We start from the raw sequence: 21,180 nt of genomic DNA on the forward strand, positions 1-21,180 counted from the left end.
AGGAAGAGGTAGGGAAAGCAACAACCACTAGGATTACAACGCAGAATAGCTAAGACTTTAAGGGTTCTGCTTCCTGAATGTCAAAACATGAAGGGAAGTGCATGCCAAAAGCAAAGGAAACAACAGATTTGGTGGAGGATAGAAAAATTAAAAGCTGAAGACTACATAGCTCACTCTCCTGTCCACCCTCTATATCATTCCTCAATAAATAAGCGGCCCAAAGCAAAGAATCAGCATGAAAATTATGCCTACATACTAGGGGAGGACATTAATCACAAGAGGAATTTCCCAAGAAAATGTGAAGTGTGCAGAGAAATAGTTTTCAATAGCCTCAGAGAAAATGAAAAACACGCTTTTTCTCGCTTGAAAAGAAAGGCTTAGAAGAGTGACAAAACAGAGAGTATTATACAATAGAAGGACATTTTGTCACAGAACTCAGGAAAGAACTGAAAGAGAAACAAATTAGCAATGAACGTCATTCCAGAAACAATAAAAAACAAAATAAAACAGGACTTCAAAAATAGGGACAAGAAAGACAGGCAATACAAAATCATATAAAGCAAACTGAAAAAGAATAAAAGAACAAAGGAAAAATGACAGAAAAAGACACAAAAGGGGATCCAGTATCTGCTTTGTTGGTTCATTCTTTTTTTGTTAGCAGCACATCTTAACTAATAGAAAACAGACTTAAATCTAGTATAGAAAAAAAAAATACTTATCATCTTCTGGGGCATGGAGATAGGAACTAGAAAAGAGGGACACTTTTAAGTATTTTTTTATATTTTTGATCACTGCAGTTGTAATCATGTTTTTCCTATTCAAAACAAAGGAACTGGGCTTAGCTGCCTTGTCCCACTTGACTACGCCTAAAGCTACACCATCTTGGAACAATAAGGAGAAGCGCACACGCAAACACACAAGGAAGCAAAGGCACAGAGGATAGTAAAGCAGGAAGGAATGTCCTTCCATGGTGACATCCTTGGACAACCACAACATCTGTCAAACTGCCTACCCTCCAGAGCCATTACATGAAAACCAGAAACTTCTTTCATTTTTTTTAACAATCAGCACTCCACCATACACACACAAATACTAAAGTAAAAAGAACCTTGAATCTTCACAATGAAAGGTATACCATGTCCCATAAAAATGTGACAGAGAACCACTGTTAAGATATTCTGGTGAAGTTATTAAATTTCAAAGATAAAGATCTAAGTATCAAAAAAAAAAAAAAGTTTCTATGGGCGGCTCAGCTGGTTAAGCGTCTGATGCTTGATTTTCGCTCAGGTCATGATCTCACAGTTCTTGAGATCAAGTCCCACATGGAGTTCTGCGCAAACCCCTGGTTGGGATTCTCTCTCCTCTCTCTGCTCCTCCCCTGCTCAAGCTCTCTAAATAAGTACCTAGACAGTTAAAAAAAAAAAAAAAAAATTAGGACAGGGGTGGGGGGAAATATGACTGACATCACACTTCTCCACAGTAACAAAAGGCCTTGTTTATAAAGTTCACAAAGAGAAAAAAAAGAGTGTGGCTCAAGAACTCTGTATCCTGCCAACGTTCTCTTCAGGAATAAAACAGACACTCCCAAGCAAGCAAGAACTCAAGGTATAGTGGACTTATCAGCCCCTCTTGGAAAAGTAAATTAAGACCTATAAATATCAGACAGCAATGAGATAAATGTAAATAAAGCGCTCAGGGAAGGACTGGTGAAATTTAGTAATAACTCTTGCAATAAAGAAAGATTTCCTAAAGTTTAATTGTTTCAGGTTCACTTCAATTTCTTTTCTGATAATTTCAAGTAAAATTAAACCATGGTACATAAAAACAGCATGTATAACACGATCTCATCTTTGTTTGCCTATCCATCCATCTTGCTCTATACATGAATAGAGATGACTATGATGGTTCATCAATGCTTGTTTGGGTTGGTGGAATTTGGGGTAATACTTTACTTTCTTCCATTTTCTTTTCTGTACTGGTGTAATTTTTAGCAGTAATCACACATCACTATTATAAAACAGTAACTTTTTAAATTAAAAATGCTTAAAAATTAACAAAGGTAGGTACATATAACTTGAGAGCACCTGGCTGAATGGATGGTTACCCAAAGCAATCTCCTGAAGAATTTTGGGGGAATCTCCCAGATGGTCATATCTGTAAGTGAGATCCACTGGGCTGCCAATAAGGGCCACTTTTAAGTCATTATGAAGCCAGCTGAAATAAAAATGACAAACTTTTAGAGCTAAATTACTAATTCAGAATAGTCATCAGTCTCATCAATGCTAGGGTCTACATTTATGTTACAAATGTTAAAAACACAAAAACACTCACAGAACACTTAACCTTAACAGATACAACTTATTGTGTACCTTTCAAAATAATAATGCTGTAAGAATACACACCAAGGTAAGTCAGTGAATTAATTTGCTGTTAGGAACCCTACGCAACCTATAAATAAAACTTTTAATTTTAGAATAAATGATTTATAATTTTTATTTTGCCTTATCACAGCAGAGCCAGTCATCTCCTAATTATCCATTAAGGCCACTTTAATATAGTTTATGAAAATAAACTACATCATTCATATTTATTCTCTTTGATAGGCAAGTATAGAACCAGCTCTTCTAAAAATAGTTACAAATGCAGTGACCACATATTGTTTGTCTGAGACAGTGCTGGTTTTCATCTGTTATCCTGGAGTAATTAATTCCCCCTTTCACTCTCAACAGTATCACATTATAGATAAATTATACCAACCTATTTATAAATCTCTAAAATATGAAAAGATGGAGGTATTCTACAAAATACCTGGCTTTGCTCTTCAAAAAAATGTAAAAAAAAAAACCAAAACCCTGGAGAGTCATGACACTAATTGCAATGTGTGACTTGAAACTGGATCCTGGGCAGGAAAAAAAAAATCATTAGAAAAAATTATAAAAGAAATTATGGAAAAATTGGTGCATCTTGAATTATTTCAAAATGAGAAGATAAAGTAAAACGATCAGCAGGAGAGGAGGGAAGGAATGGACTGATTAGAAGCAGCCCTCCAATTATCTTCTGACTAACACTATTAGGAATCAGCTAAGTAGTCATTTTTCAGATGTAAAACAAATTATTATATAACCAGTTTTTAAACCCTGAATATTACCAACCTCTTTCGAATTCTAGCATTAAACAGTGGTGCCTCAAAACGCGGATTTGTACCAACCAGAAGGAGAACATCTGCCTCTTCCACACCAGCAATTGTAGTATTAAGAAGATAATTAGAACGCAAATCTGTGCTAGAAATACAAAATTAAAAATGTAGGTTTACTAATACACAATGACAATCCACGCAACATTCTCATGTCCACAAACCCAAGGTATTGCCAGACAAAAAATTCTTAGGAAGTATTTCTAAATTACATCAAAGTTTCAGATACTTATTATTGATAACTGGATTCTCTAATAGTTCCTGGCTTGACTTTGGCCTATATATGTGAAAACAAATTGGTGGGTATGATGGAGAATCCAAGCGGTCACATATCAGCCATAGGTGTATTTTCTCTTTTTTAAATTTATCTTTTTAAGTAAACTCTACCACCAATGTGGGCTTGAACTCAGAACCCCAAGATTAAGAGTCACCTGCAGGGCACCTGGGTGGCTCAGTCAGTTGAGCATCTGACTTCGGCTCTGGTCACGGTCTCAGAATTCATGGGTTTGAGGCCCGTATCAGGCTCTAGACTGATGGCGCAGAGCCTGCTTGGGATTCTCTCTTTCTCTCTCTCTGATCCTCCCTGACTTGCACTTTCTCTTTAAGTAAATAAACTTAAAAAAAAAAAAAAAATCAGGAAAAAAAAAAAAAAGAATCACTTGCTCTACCAACTGAGCCAGCCAGGCAGGCGCCCAGATGTACTGATTTATACACAGCTTGTCACAACAACAACAACAACAACAACAACAACGCAAGCCTAGATGCTAGATTCATACTGCTCACCCAGCTCCTGCAGTGGGGAAGACCTCTTCAGTGCACAAGGTGTCAGAGTCCACTCTATTAAGCAAATCTTTGAGAGCTACCAGGGCTTCAGCATCCACCAAGCCACCTGCAATTGCTGCCACATCCTTGCCTTGAACACTCTGCAACTAGAAATGGATGAAAAGGGTATCACCAAAACACCTCCGTTCGGCAAAGACCACTGCTCAGAACACAAAGCAATAGTTATTTGTAAGTATAAAAAAAGCAATGAACTTTTGACTTAAAAGGTTTACACTAATTATTAATATAAAAGTGAGAAGCAAAGGTGTAGATGAGGCTAATAATACCACCAGCTTGGAGGGAAGCTGTTTTATATTAGAAACGAAGAGGTCTCATAATGAAGTTTGGAGAATGAAGAGTGAGGAATTACAGCTAAATACAATTTCTTCTGAAGTATCCACCGTTCCCTCAAGTCCTTTGTGTATGTTGCCTTTGTCTCTGGCTAGAAAGCCATTCTCTCCACTTTTGCTCTGGCAAGTTTGCATTCATTCTCAGATTTTGCCTAAGTCACCTCACATAGGAAGGCATCCCTGATACGCTAGTCGTGGTTAGGCACCCCTCCCACAGGCTCTCTCAGACATGATTTCCTGCACAACTAACTGCAGCAGCACATGATACCTGACTGACTCTGCATCTTTCCTGACTACAAAATTGTGGGAAGTAGGGACCATATATTAGTGGTCTCTATAGCCCTACTTCCAGCATGATATCTGGCATTTGGTTCTCTTATTTGTTTTGTTGCATTTTTTGTTTTTTTGATTTTAGAGAAGAGAGAGCAAGTGAGCACAAGTAGGGGAGAAAGGGGCAGAGGGAAAGAGAGAGAAAACCTTAAGCAGGCTCTAAATTCAGAGCAGAGCCCGATGTCGGGCTCGATCCCACAACCCTGGGATCATGACCTGAGCCACAATCAAGAGTTGGATGCTCAATAAAGCCTGAGCCACCCAGGCGCCCCTCTGGCATATGGTTCTTAATAAATGCTCATTAAATGGAAGGCAATCTTGGTAAAACAAAAGAAGTGAAGAGACATACATGACCCCTCTTTGTTACAAAGATGTCCCTTAAAAATTACAAATACTATTTATTCTATATTTCAATTTTTTACCATTCCAGCTACACGAGAGAGTGCATCTTCCCAGGAAGTGTAGGTTAAAAGCCCCTTTTCGTTTCTGACCATTGGCTCGGTTAGTCTTTGACGTTTTAGCCCATCATAGGCAAATCTGGGTAACAGAAAATACACCATTTACGGAATCTTGCTAGAGGCAACTATAGTTTTCAAGTTTAAAATATAAAAGAAATGTTATTTAAATACAGTACTGGTTAAAGTGTCAAACAGAATAAATACCTGAATACAAATAATTACTTCAGGTCTTTTGAAGGATGAACTAATAAATTACTTTATGAACACCATCTGAAACTAAAACATCTAAAAAGTTTGGGTTCTTATGATTTGTTTTCAGCTACCTGAATACTCTTGAAATTGTAACACATAAAAATCTGACAGCTAAAGAAGCCAATCATTTAATCACTTTTTCTTTTTTTTCTCAAATCACTTTTACTTATAAAACTTGAATACCTCTAGATATTTTATCAAAATTATCACGTGCAAGCTCTAACTTATATTTAGCTTCTTTTCTCCAATGAACAAACTGGAATAGATTAAATATATTAATCCCCTTCAATTTTTCCAACTGGGAGGAAAATGGTATTTGTCAAACTTAGTAAGAAAGCCATTGATATACCTAGGACTATTAACATTAGTTTTGTCCAGTTCTCTATACAAATAATCTAGATTAACTAATTTACAAGAATAAAGACAGTTCCTTAAAATTAAAGTGACTATAAAATTTAGTTTAAATCAACTGCAAAAGTGAAGGAAAACAATGTAGTAGCACATACCTGGTTTTATCAGAGATCCACTCTTCATTGATGTCCTCATGCATCCTTGGCAAAATCCGCATCACCTCTCCGGTTCTTGTGCTTACCACAATATTACTTCCAACTGCATCCATTACATCAATGGATTCCGTCTTTCTGAGAAAATAAACACCTATGTTTACCACATTTATTTTGGCAATAAGGACAAAGTTTCTGTTACCTGGTTTCTCAAAAACAAAAAATTTTACGATGACTTTCCTTCCTGAATTTCTAAAGTTAATGGGACTCAGAGAAACTGCAATAAAAAAAAATACCCTCGTATTTGAATACGTCACATTAATTCCTACTGTAAAAATAAAGCTTTAATAATTGTTATCTAGGGGCGCCTGGGTGCCTCAGTCAGTTAAGAGTCTGACTCTTGATTTCGGCTCAGGTCATGATCTCATGGTTCGTGAGTTTGAGCTCCGTGTTGGGCTCCGCACTGACAAAATTTCTTAATCCGGGCTGTCAGCGTGAAGGCTGCTTGGGATACTCCATCTCCCTCTCTCTGCCCCTCCCCCACTTGTGCTTGCATGCATGCACGCTCTCTCTCTCTCTCACAAAAATAAACTTTAAAAGAACAAATAAATGAATAAATAAAAATAGGAAGTGTTAAATAATACAAAAGCCAATGGTAAGGGCTCCAAATGGCCAAATCTGATTATCAAGATAAATAGCAAGAGAGTAAGATTTTTGGGTATGGCCAATTAAAAAGTCTGATAAATCCTCCCCACAAAAAGCAAAAATAAAGCTGGACAAAACTAACAAAAATAACCAATTCAGCACTTTGGAAATCTTCCAAAGGCAAACACCATCATGAGAAGCTTTTATGTGGGGCAAAACTACTGAACTTTAAGCAAGAAGCATAGAAATCAGCGGTGGTGTGTCTTGGGGCCTGTTCTCATCCCCTTCCTACCACCTGAACAGGAGGCTCTGCCAGGCTCAGAGAGGCTGTGGAGATGGAAGTTTCTTTTCTGCATGCATTATGGGAGTTTCAGGAAGCAAAAGAGAAAAACCTCTACTTGAACATTTCACCTATGTACTGTGCCCCATCCCCCCAATCTTTTTATATACATAAAATACATGGCTTAAACACAGAATTTTGAGATACTCCCACATATTCTAGTGGAAGTCTAAATATGGGGGGCAATTTAATGATAGGCTTTAGAACCTTAAAAATACCCAAATTTGTTGCAACTACCTACTCCATTTCCCAGTTTAGTCAGAAGAATCAGAGATATACGCAAAAATTTATGAATAACAATTTTTATCATAGATTTACAACTATACAGAAACAAACTAAAATGTCTAATAATAGGAACTGATTAAATAAAGGATGATAGGGGCGCCTGGGTGGCGCAGTCGGTTAAGCGTCCGACTTCAGCCAGGTCACGATCTTGCGGTCCGTGGGTTCGAGCCCCGCGTCGGGCTCTGGGCTGATGGCTCAGAGCCTGGAGCCTGTTTCCGATTCTGTGTCTCCCTCTCTCTCTGCCCCTCCCCCGTTCATGCTCTGTCTCTCTCTGTCCCAAAAATAAATAAACGTTGAAAAAAAAATATTTAAAAAATAAAAGATGATATAGCCACATGTCTGAAAACAATATACAGTGAGAAGAGACTATAAATTTTAAATCATCAAGACAATTTTACTCTTTGGAAGAAAAGGTGAATAAAATAATTATGTGGTTAAGTACTTTGGAATCAATCTCCAAGAAAACTATAATTAATTTGCCAGATCATCCTATCCTTTAATCTATCTACTTACTTTCCATTAAGAGGGTTTTACTTAAAGCAAACACATAAAACCTTAGCAGACCAAAACAATTAGAATACAGGAAGAAAATGAATCTTAAATTTTTTTGAATACTAGCCAATTAAAGGATAAAAAACAAATTGTCAAAAATTACAACACTGAATACCTTGTTTCCCAAGGGCGGGCAGTAAAAGCATAGGGCTTCGAAGTCAGGGCACCTACGGGGCAGATATCAATGATATTTCCAGACAGTTCAGACATGAACATCTTTTCAATGTACGTGCCAACTTGCATATCATTTCCTCTGCCTGTTGTTCCCAAATCATCTACTCCTGCAATCTCACTTGCAAACCTGCAGGATAAAAATATACCATCAAATAGTAAAATCCAGCAAAATTATCTCCTTTCCTATGATCACAGTGAGATAATGATTTTCAAAACACCAAAAAGACACGAGTTTATTTTCAATGGTGAGCAAAGTCCTTGAATAAAAAATTGTTCAATGCTTGCATGTAATTTAATCACAGCATAACACAAACTGCACGAATCATAGGTATAGCTCAGCAAGTTATCAAGGAGTTAATGCTTGTATATTTTTATTTGTAAATTCCACAGAAGTTGATATTCACTGAAAGTGAACAATTCATTTTATTGGCTTATGCAGAAAACATTAAAAACATCCCTCTTCTCCTACCAAAAAAAAAGTTGCCTTTTTTTTCTAGTATTGTTATTCCACCAAATTTTGTGACTATTAAGTATCTGAATGATATTGCAGAAGAGAGAAGGAAAAACATTACCTGATGCAGCGAGTACACTGTATACATCTAGTCATGATAGTCTTTACCAATGGCCCAATATTCTTGTCCTCCACAGCACGTTTCCCATCTAAAAATCTGCTCCTATCATTTCCAAACATCATGGACTGGTCCTTTAGTAGATTAGGAGAGAGTTAACATAATGCTGCTAATGAAATTAAAACCTGAGATAATCAAAAAGATTTATGAAGTTTGACAACATACCTGCAGATCACATTCACCTCCCTGGTCACAAATAGGACAGTCCAGTGGGTGATTTGCTAACAAGAACTCCATCACACCTTCTCTGTACGAAAAGTTGTAGTACACAAAATGATATAAATTTTTGGCACTCAAAATGGCTATCTAACCTTCAGGGATGTACCTTTTCATATAGTATTAACTTTACATTTATTCTCAAAATGCCAATGCAACCATCATTCTAGTATTAGACACATAGTCTAAAAAATGCTTATAGAAGTCCAGGAATAAAATATCATTAAAGAATCTAGAAAATTATGACTTTTAAAACCACAAAATTACCCAAAGTCACTAAATAGTCTTCAGAAAACAATAATTCAAAACAAAACAGAGTGCCTAGATGGCTTAGTCAATCAGGCGTCCAACTTCAGTTTAGGTCATGATCTCACAGTCTGTGGGCTCAAGCCCTGTGTTGGGCTGTGCTGACAGCTCAGAGCCTGGAGCCTGCTTCGGATTCTGTGTCTCCTTCTCTCTCTGCCCCTCCCCTGCTCACACTCTGTCTCTCTCAAAAATAAACATTAAAAAAAAATTAAGAAAAAACAAAACACCCACACAAATGCACAGCAAAAACAAATATAATCAATGCCTATATAGTAACAGTAATACTTTACTACAATAATCTCAGTTCAATAAGCCCCAGACTCACTATTCATCATAAGTTGAACAGGTTACTATATAAGAGATTCTTTTTCAAGTTTTTTTGAGAGACAGCATGAGCAGGGGAGGGGCAGAGACAGACAGGGAGAATCCCAAGCAGGCTCTTGCGCTGCCAGTGCAGAGCCCAACACGGGGCTGAATCTTATGAACTGTGAGATAATGACCTGAGCTGAAACCAAAAGTCAGACACTTAACCGACAGAGCCACCCAGGTGCTCCTAAATAAAAGCTTTTTTTTTCTTTCCCCTAAATAAGAGCTTTTAATGCTCAAAACCATAAACACCTGACTTCACCTCCTCAACATGTACTTAATTCCACTGCTCCTAGAAGTCAAACATGCCAACTTTTTCAAAACTTGCTATTGAATTTCCCATGTATGGGAAGGCCTAAATACTGAAATGAACAATTTTCTTCTCTAAGAAAAGTTACTATGCTAAATAACATGAAAGTACCTTGCTTTCTTAGATTTCTCTGAGTTTGTCAGGATATTCCAACCTTTCATTACTGGCATGGCACAAGCCGCCACAACCTGGAATTTCAATGGAAAAATGTCTAAGTATTTGTATTTAGTTGTAATTATCAGCAACCCAACATATAAAACATTCAGCTATACATTTGAAAATAAGCCCAGTATCTTTGAAGATTCATTTTTTAACTTTTCATAGTTACGATACGAATCTGACACTTCACATTTCTCTATGAAAAAAAGTAAGATATTGTATTTCTAAATTCTATCCTCCTAGTCAATGCAACTCTATATAGAGACTCTGAAACAGAACATCAAATAACTGTGTTTTGATTAGCAGGTACTACTGAATTAAAACTTAGAAGACAAAATGAAATTAATTAAACAGAAAGTGAACCTCTTCATTGTAATCCCTTTCTCTAGTGAAAATGGCCCGGCATGAGCCCTTCCAATGTACTGCCTGGCAATTCCACATCCTAGTTGTCACACAGCCATTTGGAAATACTACTGCCAGCTGTGAGAAGTCACCTTTAATTTCTCAATCTGTTGTAATTATATAGTGCTTGCATTTATAAAGCACTTTCATCAATGCATTTCCAGTTTTGAAATGAACAGACTCAACTGCACAAAATAATAAATTTACAGATACAATTAAACAGGGCTAGGTTTCTCCACTACAACAATGATTCTAAGTAAAATTCGCTGCAAGATTAAAGTTTTCTACCTTCTACAGCATGGTGTGGAATTTTAGGTATCAAGTACCTTAGGAGCTTTCTCAATTTCAACAAGGCACATCCTACAGTTTCCAGCAACAGACAATCTTTCATGATAACAGAATCGAGGGATCTGCATGCCAACCTTCTCACAAGCCTAGAAGACAAAGTAAAAAATTCCTACATTAGAACAATCTGACCTCATCCTTGCTTTGCCTAAAACAGAAAAAGAAAGGCTACACCACCTGCCTTATTACTCCTATCTATAAACATCTATACTTTTATTCATTCTTCATCCCTAAAGAGATTTCCCTCTTTCTTTGCTCTTGACTCCTGCTCCTGTCTGCTCTCAAGCCTGCTCTAAGGTCTCAGCATGCCTATACTTTATGGAAGAAACTGAATAAATGAACCTCAGATTGTGCTGAAGGTCTGACTCCTCATTTCCACTCTGAACCATTGTCCATAAAGACACCCCTTCAAACTCTGTCCCCGTGGTTTCATACGTGGACTTCCCATGTACTAGATGCAGCGGGTAGAGTAATAAGCAAGATCTTGTCCCAACCTTCATACTGGTTCACATTTCAAATGATTATACCCAAACCCTCATCTGGAGCCCTGGCAGTTCACCACTTCTCCAAGTTTTAGACTTAAATAGTTCTGTGCATGGATACGCTCTATGGACAGCTAAAATTCAATCTATTTGTGTCCCCTATGATACATCTCCAAATAAGTTAACAAAGCCAGAAACCACAAAAGTTTTTCCTGCTTTTCATTGTGCCTAAAGGCCTATCAACTCACTCTCACTGAATCTATTCTTTTATTTTCATTCCCATTGCCACTATCTATTTTAGGCCTTTAATTTTCAGTTCTACTAATGCAAGATACTCTTCCCTTGTGTCTCACACCAGTCTTGTTATTCTCCAAACTAACATCCTCTATGGTCACTGCGATACAGCTTAACTGCCATGAAAACTACTGATAGGTCAAACTATAAGCTCTTTAGTATGACATATATCTTCTTTCATTACTGAATCTATTACAGTAATTTGATTTCTTGTTTTCTTATCTTCTATATATATACCTTATGTTCTAACAATAGCAAACTATTTAAAGCTTCTTTGTCCAAATATAAACACTTATCCTTTACAAATCTCCTCAGGGACCACCGGAGATATCCCTAACATCTCTTTCTATCACTTCCTATATACCTGGCAAAAATGCTCTCCACTGTACCTTGAACATATACTGTTATGTATTTATTGTTTACAGGTCTATGCCTGGCAGATAGTCTAAAAATGACTGCTAAATGAATAAAGAGCATTTAGTTCTTGGTAACTTGCAGACAGAATGAAGTATCACTTCTTCAAGACCAATTCTGTTAGTTCTGAAGGAATCTGGAGGAATTATATATTTAATGCATGAATTCATTTACCTGCTTCGTAGGACACATTCTTAAAAAATATTACTAAAAATAGAGAAATCACATGAAATGAAAAGCATCAAGCAGGTTCACAACAAACAAAAATTACCTTTTCCCCAAACTTACCTAAATTAACTTGTGATTTATTTTTGGTAACTTCAAATTTTAAATGGGTATATACTCGGAAGGCAGAAGTGAAACAAAATAACTGCCATAATTCACTGAAGAAAGTCAGAAACAGATAAATGATAGCTCACTTTGAAATGCCAACATTTCAAATCCAGTTTACTTTCATATAATTTTACTGTCTATAGTTCTTTTATGAGCATTTATCAAGGAATCTTAAAATTTTTTTATGCAAATAAACAGTGTAACAGAAATAAATTGATACAAAAAAAAACACAACATATACAAAAACAAAGAATTGGAACATATGCCTACTTGGAGTACGGTAGTTCCTGGTTCCACCATGACAGACTGACCGTCGACAAATACTTCAATTAAGTTGCTTGCTGCTGTGGCAGTTGTTCGAACTGACCATCAAAAATATTGAGATGAGAAATAAATTAAGAGTTGAATTTATTATAGCAGAGGATAACGGGTTAACTCTAACCTACAAGTCTAAAATTTTTCCTCATTTTACACTATTCCCCTCTATTTCTCTAGATGCAAACTTTTAGAATACTGAATTAGACAAAAACTTTTCCAAACCTGAATACCAAGATAGAATATGGCTGCCCACTTTTAATGGTAGTTAATTTAAAATTTTTAATACCATGGAAAATATGTTCATGGGAATACTACTTTTCAAAAGCAGGACTGCTTTTTCCATTTTGGGACTGATAGTTCCTACTACTTTTTATTCCATGACAACTTCTATAAACTGTTTAAAGTTATATTTTTAAATTTATTCAATTTGACTAGGGTCATTTGTTTCTATTTTATTTAAAACAAATTATGTTTAGGGTCTTTTAAGAAACATTCCATAAACCAATGAATTTACAAAGACAGTAAATGCAAAAATAGTACCTACAAATGCAAAAAAAAATACTCACCACATCCTTTATGAGACTTAGAAAGGCCTACTAAGGCCCTTTTTAGAGGTATCCTTAACATATTGCTAAGAATAAAACAAAGAAGAGTTATATTATCATAGGAAATAATAAAACTCTAATTACAAACTTTTGGGTAATGGTTCTTAAGTTTAATAGCACTTTACACACATTATTTCATTGAACATTCACAAGTCCTGATATTTTTTCCTCAAATTCTAGAGATGAGAATACTCAGTCTGAGAGAGAGTAACTGACTTGTACAATGTCAAGGAGCTAAGAAGGAACAGCTAGTAATCAAATTTACGTAAAGGGCAGTTTTGTCATTTTTAAAGTATAAACAATCAAATGTAAAACACTACTATGTAGTAATATAAGTTTTAAGAATAAGTGAGCTTATCATTAATACTATGTAAATAAGACCTTCTGCTTTCATTTCGTACCAATACTCATTCTAACATTCCATGTTCTTTTTTTTTTTTTTTTTTTTTTTTAATGTTTATTTATTTTTGAGACAAAGAGAGACAGAGCATGAACAGGGGAGGGTCAGAGAGAGAGGGAGACACGGAATCCCAAGCAGGCTCCAGGCTCCGAGTTGTCAGCACAGAGCCTGACACGGGGCTCGAACTCACAGACCGTGAGATCATGACCTGAGCCAAAGTTGGACGCCCAACTGACTAGGCCACCCAGGCGCCCCTAACTTTCCATGTTCTAAGCAGTTATCTACTAAATGTTCCTGAGATTCTGTGCTGGCTCAGAAGTCCAAGCCTTTTAAGTATCTGGAGAGCTATTTTCTGGGCTTGGTACAATTATTTTACAGATTTGCAATTATAGGTCTGTTCTACCCTCATTGGATTAATGAACTTCTTGAATCTTTGTATCTTTGGTGCCTATTTCCAAGGCTGATACACAGTAAGCTCTAAAATAGTGGTTCTCAGGGTGCCTGGGTGGCTCAATCAGTTGGGCAACTGACTCTTGGTTTTGGCTCAGGTCATGACCTCATGGTTTGTGGGTTTGAGACCTGCGTGGGGCTCTGTGCTGACAGGGTGGGGCTTGCTTGGGATTCTCTCTCCCTCTCTCTCTGCCCCTCCTCTGTTCGTGCTTTCTCTCTCACAAAATAAATAAACTTTAAAAAATAAATAAAGGGGCGCCTGGGTGGCTCAGTCAGTTGAGAGTCCGACTTTGGCTCAGGTCACAATCTCAGGGCTTGTGAGTTCGAGCCCTGCGTCAGGCTTTGTGCTGGCTCAGAGCCTGGAGCCTGCTTCATAGTCTGGGTCTCCCTCTCTTTCTGCTCCTCCCCCACTCACGCTGTCTCTGTCTCTCAAAAATGAATAAACGTTAAAAACAATTAAAAATAAATAAATAGGAGCGCCTTGGTGGTTCAGTCAGTTGAGCATCTGAGGCTTGATTTTGACTCAGGTCATGATCTCACCGTTTCAGATCGAGCCGGGCATCGGGCTCTGTGCTGACACCTCAGAGCCTGCTTGAGATTCCCTCTCCCTCTCTCTCTCTGCTCCTCCCCGACTCACACTCTTTCTCTCTTTCAAAATAAATAAAAATTTAAAAACAAATAAAACAGTGGTTCTCAACCAGGTACAGTTTTGCTTCCCAGGGAACATTTGGCATCATCTGTACACACTGTTGTCACAGCTGGGGGGAAGTTACTAGCATCTAGTGGGTAGAGGCCAGGGTACTACTAAACATCCTACAGTACACAGGACGGTATCCCATAATAAATCTTTGTTGAATTACTGAAAGAAATAGGAATGAATTATATAAATAACACCAATTAAAGACATACGTAAGCAAACAGAATGTTAACCGAACTTTAGAGTTTTCATCCATTCACTTGATCGTAAGGGCTTGGAACTGAACTTTCTGTCTACTCACTTGATCAAATGGGCTAAGCATCTAAATTATAATTTTTCACTTGGAACTTCTAAAAATGGAAATTACGTGATCAGAATGTATCAATGTAGGGGCACCTGGGTGGCACAGTTGAGTGACAGACTCTTGATTTCCGCTCAGGTCATGCATGACCTCATGGCTCATCAGATCCAGCCCTGCCTGGGGCGCTACATTGACAGCATGGAGCCTGCTTGGGACTCTCTCTCACTCTCCCTCTCCCCACGCACACACACCCTCTCTCTCAAAATAAACTTAAAAAAAAAAAAAAAGTATCAACATAATGACTTTGAAAGTAAAGAGAGTAGGGGTGTCTGGGTGGCTCAGTCGGTTGGGCTTCCGACTTCGGCTCGGGTCATGATCTCGCGGTATGTGAGTTGGAGCCCCGTGTCCGGCTCTGTGCTGACTGCTCAGAGCCTGGAGCCTGTTTCAGATTCTGTGTCTCCCTCTCTCTCTGACCCTCCCCCGTTCATGCTCTGTCTCAAAAATAAATCAACGTTAAAAAAAAAAAAATTTAACAAAAGTAAAGAGAGTAGAAAACAGTACGCATACGTAAGTTTTAAGCATAAAGTTTCACATATCTATTATAGAAGAGGTATAACAAGGTTTCTAATTCAGACTTGTTAATTCATAAAATTCATTAATTCAGAACTTGTGATACTGAATTTGCAGACATGAAGGCTACCACATACCAATGAGTGATTTTTGATAAATCAGAGCTTCCGCTTAATGTACAGATCAGGAAGCAAACAATACTTCTTAGATTATGCGGTATTAGTAGGAGTTCAGTAAATGTCAATTAGAACTAAATTCAACGTAGACAGAAATAGCCACTGAAGATCAGTTTCAAAGTCCTCTTCTTTGGTACTCCCTCTCTGTACCATAGGCACACATTGTGTACATAACTTTATTTTTCCACCTACTAAACTGTAGGTTAGTAATCGATTTTAGTACCTACTAAACTGTAAGCTCCTTGAAGAGGAATAGTGCAATTTGGTCATTTCCCTTTTCCAAAGACCTAGCCCTTGAAAAAATAGCCATCAAATAATCTTATCAAGTTCCAAATGAGTAAACTCTACCTTATTAAAATGTATTGCTATATAAAGGTAAATCTGAATTTGCTGAATTAAGAGTAGTGACAGAATGAAAATCAATAATTAATATTTCACACGTCAACACTTTCTTACTATTATTTTGTCTCCATACAATATAAAAGTATTGCCCACTTTAGCTAGGAAATCAAGCAGAAATAGGTGGTCTCTTGAAAATCCAGCAGGGAATAGTGCATAGCCCCAACAAAAGACAGTTTCACAAAACTTTAATCTGTACTTTACATGTATTTATCTACCGCGTGGGAATGGAGACAATCGCCTCCAAATGGGAAAATGTTAATGACCAATCACTTCTAAAACTAGACTGGACAATTTTAGCATAGGAACAATACAATATATTCCCTACCATATAGCCTGCATCCACGCACTTCTCTCTCTCCAAGATACCACTCTATTGGAAGCCACCATCGTCTTGCCTGAACTATTATAAAAGGCCCCCACCCAACAGGTCTCCTGCTTTCTACACTGTTCCTACAGCCTCTCCCGTCTTCCCACAGGCTGTGGCCTCGGACTTCAATGCATTCCTTCACAGCTTTCTGGCCTCTCCTTGTCCTTCAAATTCGGGCTTAAAAGCCATTCTTCAGGGAGACTTTCCTTATCAGCCTATCCTAAATTTCCCAAATACTCCCTAGTCCCATCACCCATTTTATTCTTCGTGGACTCGGTTCTAGTTCATAGCAGACGTTCGAGAACTATTTGCTAAATGAATTCTATGTCTAATCTCTGGCCGAAACTTAACTTCCACTTCCCTGGAATTAAAAAGTGCAGGTGCTCTGACAGCCTTATAGCAAACATCCTGCTTAACGATGCACACGCGACTCGGTGGAAAGAAGAACATTCCGTAAAGAAACAACTTGAAGTTTATTCAGCAGACACGGTTCACGTTACATTTTCAACGCCCTCTATTCGTTCTCGAGCGGAGCTGGGGCGCGTCCACGGTCTCCCGGTACCCGCGTTAGATCCCAGGAACTTTTAAGCAACGAAGCTGTGTTATCCGCAATGCGACCTGGGGCAAAGCTTTTAAATATTTCCTACAGTTTCCCCACCAGGGAAAGGGATAAAAAATGTTCCCCAACGCACTCAATGGACAAAAGCAAAAACAACAAAAAAAAAAAACCCGAGGACTGGATGGTGGCTAAGGCAATAGCGGCCAAACGTACTGTACCAAGTACGTGTGAACTCGGTGGGGGCAATGCTCAATCCGAGGGCCTAAGTCAAGTACATAGATCCTCTCCCCGGGAACAAAACGGCCTCGGCTCCACAAAGGGGAATGACCTGCATTTCCCTTGCACAGTGAAGGTCACCCACAAGCCTGTCTCCGGGCCAGCGCTCCCAGGGCTTCCTACTCCTCCACCACCTTTCTGCTCCGAAAGACCAGAGACCATGGCTAACAGCCCTCACCTGCCGGCTCTCGGGGGTGCCGGAGGCGGGGTGGGACGCGGCACCCAGTCAAGGACAAGAGTAGAATGAGTCACCTGGGCCAAAGGAAACAGTCTCGTCAAGAAATCAACTCCTGTGGCAAGAGGCACCTCAGCCTTCTCACCCAAGCACGACCTCACCTTCCCCTTGGAGCCGCCGAAGCCGCTCTGCAGAACTGTCTGCACCGCACCAACCCCCTCAGAGAGACCGGCTTGCTTATTCAATATGGCGGCCTCGGCTAACCTCGCCCGCCGGGCCCGGAGAACGGGAAGCCAGGAGGGACTAGAAGCCCCAGATTCGACAATTTCCCCCGCTCAGGTTGAGTTCGGCAATTTCCGTCAGCTGGCCAGGGGGCGGGGCGAAGGGCCATTCGGTTGGAAGGGGCGGGAGCGGGGGCGGGGTGGGGGTGGTAGAGCTTGGAACCGCAGTTCCGCCGGAAGTAGTCAGTCTCCTGAGGCCGGGCGTTTTCGGTCATTTCCGGCACTTCAAGGGGCGGTTCCTGTAGTGTTCCGGGGCCGCGCGGTACTTATTTAAGAAATACCCTTTTGTATCTGTTTGTTTCTAAACACAAAGGCCTGCGAGTAACACGTGGGCCGTTCAATTCAGAGCCACCCAGTTTTACATTGAGGATGAGGAGATTAACGTACTTTGACCTTTAACCTTCGGCCCCGTGCGGCAGAGGGAAACGCCTACGTCTCTATATAAGGCCTTTTCCGGCCTTCGGCGGCCCCTTTTCCCTTTTAGCGCTAGGCGCTCGCTCCCCGGGCTCGCGTTCTTCCCCCCGCTGCTGCCCCGTTCCGCGATCCGCTGGCGCCATGGGTTTTGGAGACCTGAAAACCCCCGCCGGCCTCCAAGTGCTCAACGACTACCTGGCGGACAAGAGCTACATCGAGGGGTGAGGACTGGCTTCGGGCTGGGGCCGGGCTCCTGCGGTCGGGCCACGTGGCGCGGCCTCTGCCGCCGCTGGGGGAAAGGCAGCGGGGCCTGCGAGGGGTGAGGGATTAAACGTGTGCTTTCTTTCCGTTGACGGGGTTCAGCCGGGTTTTCCCGCGGCTTTACACGGTTAGCGAGTGTAAGCCTGTAGGTCTGGGTTAGAGGTTACAATCTTTGAGGTCCACCAAGTAGCAGGGATTTCTCGGGATAGCGCAGAGGACCAAACACGTGGTCCCTGATCTCAGGGAGTTTACTGAAAAACCGGGCAGCTTAGGTTGCCAGGTAGCAAATGGGCCAGTTCCCAGGAATAAGTTAGACAGGGGTGGCGTTTGTCATTTATTTGCTGGCGTTGGTGGGTTTTTTTTTTTTTTTCTTTTAAAGGCGAGTGTAATTATTTTTGTGTCCACGGCAGGTATGTGCCATCACAAGCAGACGTGGCGGTATTTGAAGCAGTCTCCGGCCCCCCACCTGCCGACTTGTATCATGCCCTACGTTGGTATAATCACATCAAGTCTTACGAAAAGGAAAAGGCCAGGTAAGATTATCTTGGTATTTGTCTGAAGAGCAGGATGCTTTCTAAACTTAAACCCAAGATTTAACACTTGACCAAATGGGACCCAGGCTACTTTAGTTTTGTTGGGATATTGTGAGCTAAGTATCTTTGTGACTTGAGAAGGCCAAGAGACTGAAGTCCTCCGTTTTTTCACAGAACAGGTAGAACATGGACAACAGCAGTTCAACTTTTCCCCACACTGCCCAGACAATGTGCCTGGACCCTGACCTGGGGGGCCCACCTCTGGGGTGAGAGGGTGGCTCATTCATTCAGTACTTGGCCATTCTTCTGAAACTGCCAACAAGGGTGGAAGTTTGGGGAAGTGGACTCCAGTTCACTAAGAATGGAACTGAGCATACTTAATGAAATCTCAAACTGAAATATTCATACTGAAAGAGTAAATCCTAGTGAGTATTGAATGTAATAACGTCTCACATGCTACTAATGTTTGTTGGGTGAGGAGGTAAAGATGCAAAAGTATTTATCTGGGAGTGGTTAGGGGTAAATTCGTAGTACAAAAGGGTTCTATTGATAAATAGGGATGGAAACATGTTCTGGCGTGTGGTCTGAAAAAGAACATCGTACCCATTTCATCGTGATTGAACTTAAAAAATTTTTTCAAGCCTTCCAGGAGTGAAGAAAGCTTTGGGCAAGTATGGCCCTGCTAATGTGGAAGACACCACAGGAAGTGGAGCAACAGATAGTAAAGACGATGATGATATTGATCTCTTCGGTTCTGATGATGAGGAGGTATGACATACATGAATACGTATGTTGAGCTTAGTCGTAGGCTCTGGTGAAATTGCCTGGATTTGAATTCTGGTTTCACCGCTTTGTTACCTACCTGACTTAAAAATGATGAGTAAAACCAAATCACCATCTTTCGGCTGAGCTCGTGATGGATTTGCTTTTTTCTGATGAGACTGGTCTTTGTTGTGATGGTCCACTAGCTTTTGAGCTGAGGAACAACTAGCTTTGTGAAATGAATTTAATTTTTCTTCATAGGAAAGTGAAGAAGCAAAGCGGCTAAGAGAGGAACGCCTTGCACAGTATGAGTCAAAGAAAGCCAAAAGTAGGTCATTTTATAATTTGTGCTGCTTTAATTTTATAATAACGTGAGTAGTTTCATTTGAAGCTTTCTCGCCAAAGTAATTTCCTCCTTTGTTGAATAGGTCAGTATTTTAAAACCCGTGTAGGTGGCTCTTCATAAAACTTCCACAGCTACTGGTCTGCAGCCGCTCTTATGGTAGCAGTTGTGGCATTCCTCTGTGGGAAAGAAACTGTCACACAATTAAATACCTCTTTCTTAGCACGACAGAAAGTGGGCATGTGAGTGACAAACAGATGACTTCTGTGGTTTCGTTGGGCTAAGGAGATGACCCACCGGAAAACAGATGACGATTTTAAAAAGGTCTTCGACTAAAATGAAGAAAACGTAATTGAGTGTCTGAGTAATGCTGTTTGTGCTCTTTTTAGAACCTGCGCTTGTTGCCAAGTCTTCCATCTTACTAGATGTGAAACCTTGGGACGATGAGACAGATATGGCAAAACTAGAGGAGTGCGTCCGAAGCATTCAAGCAGACGGCTTGGTTTGGGGCTCTTGTGAGTTCAGTCTTTACTTTCTGAAAATAGCATCTGGAGTTTGCATAATTACCACCTTTGTCAAAGAACAGGCCTTTTCTGAGGTTTTTTTCTTGATGCTCTTTCAGCTAAACTAGTTCCAGTGGGGTATGGAATCAAAAAACTTCAAATACAGTGTGTAGTGGAAGATGATAAAGTTGGAACAGATATGCTGGAGGAGCGGATCACTGCTTTTGAGGACTATGTGCAGTCCATGGACGTGGCTGCTTTTAATAAGATCTAACGTTCATTGTAGATAATTTCCCTTAAATAAAAGCTTGAAGACAACTGTTGACTCTGACTCTTACATGGGGTGGTTTTTATATTTTTCCCATTTTGAGGGAAGAAACTCAATGGATGTGTAATTCAAAAATATAAATTTGGGTCAGCATTGTTAGATATTTAGCCCAAATTAGTAGAAATGGACTCGATCGTAGTATAGTTTCTGGACCCAATGCACGAGGATACCACTTTGACCACAATATTGCAAGTTTCATATTTGCCTTGTTTTCAAAAGAAACTCTATAAACTTCACTTGTGGAAATTTTGGATTAAGAAATTTGACGAGGGGGGCGCCTGGGTGGCATAGTCGGTTAA

The 21,180-nt window shown here is 39.6% G+C and overlaps 2 protein-coding genes and 2 non-coding genes across 6 annotated transcripts in view; 3 read left to right on the plus strand and 1 right to left on the minus strand.

Annotated features, from left to right (window-relative positions):
- Positions 1 to 17,769, minus strand: part of NDUFS1 (NADH:ubiquinone oxidoreductase core subunit S1) — a 30,708-nt gene extending 12,939 nt beyond the window's left edge. Inside the window, exons 1-13 of one of the 3 annotated variants that reach the window (XM_003991043.5) lie at positions 17,618 to 17,769; positions 13,045 to 13,109; positions 12,431 to 12,522; positions 10,619 to 10,726; positions 9,843 to 9,919; positions 8,699 to 8,780; positions 8,477 to 8,607; positions 7,846 to 8,031; positions 5,912 to 6,046; positions 5,118 to 5,232; positions 3,977 to 4,122; positions 3,153 to 3,281; positions 2,085 to 2,214 (exon numbers count right to left, since the gene is read on the minus strand). In XM_003991043.5, coding sequence (XP_003991092.1) covers positions 2,085 to 2,214; positions 3,153 to 3,281; positions 3,977 to 4,122; positions 5,118 to 5,232; positions 5,912 to 6,046; positions 7,846 to 8,031; positions 8,477 to 8,607; positions 8,699 to 8,780; positions 9,843 to 9,919; positions 10,619 to 10,726; positions 12,431 to 12,522; positions 13,045 to 13,105 — 1,392 coding nt within the window. In that variant the 5' untranslated portion in view covers positions 13,106 to 13,109; positions 17,618 to 17,769. Of the gene's footprint in view, positions 1 to 2,084; positions 2,215 to 3,152; positions 3,282 to 3,976; positions 4,123 to 5,117; positions 5,233 to 5,911; positions 6,047 to 7,845; positions 8,032 to 8,476; positions 8,608 to 8,698; positions 8,781 to 9,842; positions 9,920 to 10,618; positions 10,727 to 12,430; positions 12,523 to 13,044; positions 13,110 to 17,459 lie in introns of all 3 variants that reach the window. The other 2 variants (XM_006935488.5, XM_006935489.5) reach the window with 2 other exon arrangements.
- Positions 17,770 to 18,032: 263 nt separating this feature from the next.
- On the plus strand, positions 18,033 to 20,871 carry EEF1B2 (eukaryotic translation elongation factor 1 beta 2). The gene is made up of 6 exons (XM_003991046.5): positions 18,033 to 18,372; positions 18,823 to 18,945; positions 19,587 to 19,713; positions 19,969 to 20,035; positions 20,440 to 20,565; positions 20,673 to 20,871. The coding sequence occupies exons 1-6, from the start codon at positions 18,293 to 18,295 to the stop codon at positions 20,825 to 20,827; spliced, it is 678 nt and encodes a 225-aa protein (XP_003991095.1). The 5' UTR covers positions 18,033 to 18,292; the 3' UTR covers positions 20,828 to 20,871.
- Positions 19,811 to 19,888, plus strand: LOC111562152. Its single transcript, XR_002745196.1, has one exon. It is a non-coding gene; the product is annotated as a small nucleolar RNA SNORD51 (small nucleolar RNA).
- LOC111562155 lies at positions 20,177 to 20,309 on the plus strand. The gene has a single exon (XR_002745199.1). It is a non-coding gene; the product is annotated as a small nucleolar RNA SNORA41 (small nucleolar RNA).
- Positions 20,872 to 21,180: the final 309 nt, after the last annotated feature.

The sequence above is a fragment of the Felis catus genome, chromosome C1 (genome assembly GCF_018350175.1).
Source record: "Felis catus isolate Fca126 chromosome C1, F.catus_Fca126_mat1.0, whole genome shotgun sequence".
Classification (NCBI taxonomy): Eukaryota; Metazoa; Chordata; class Mammalia; order Carnivora; family Felidae; genus Felis; species Felis catus.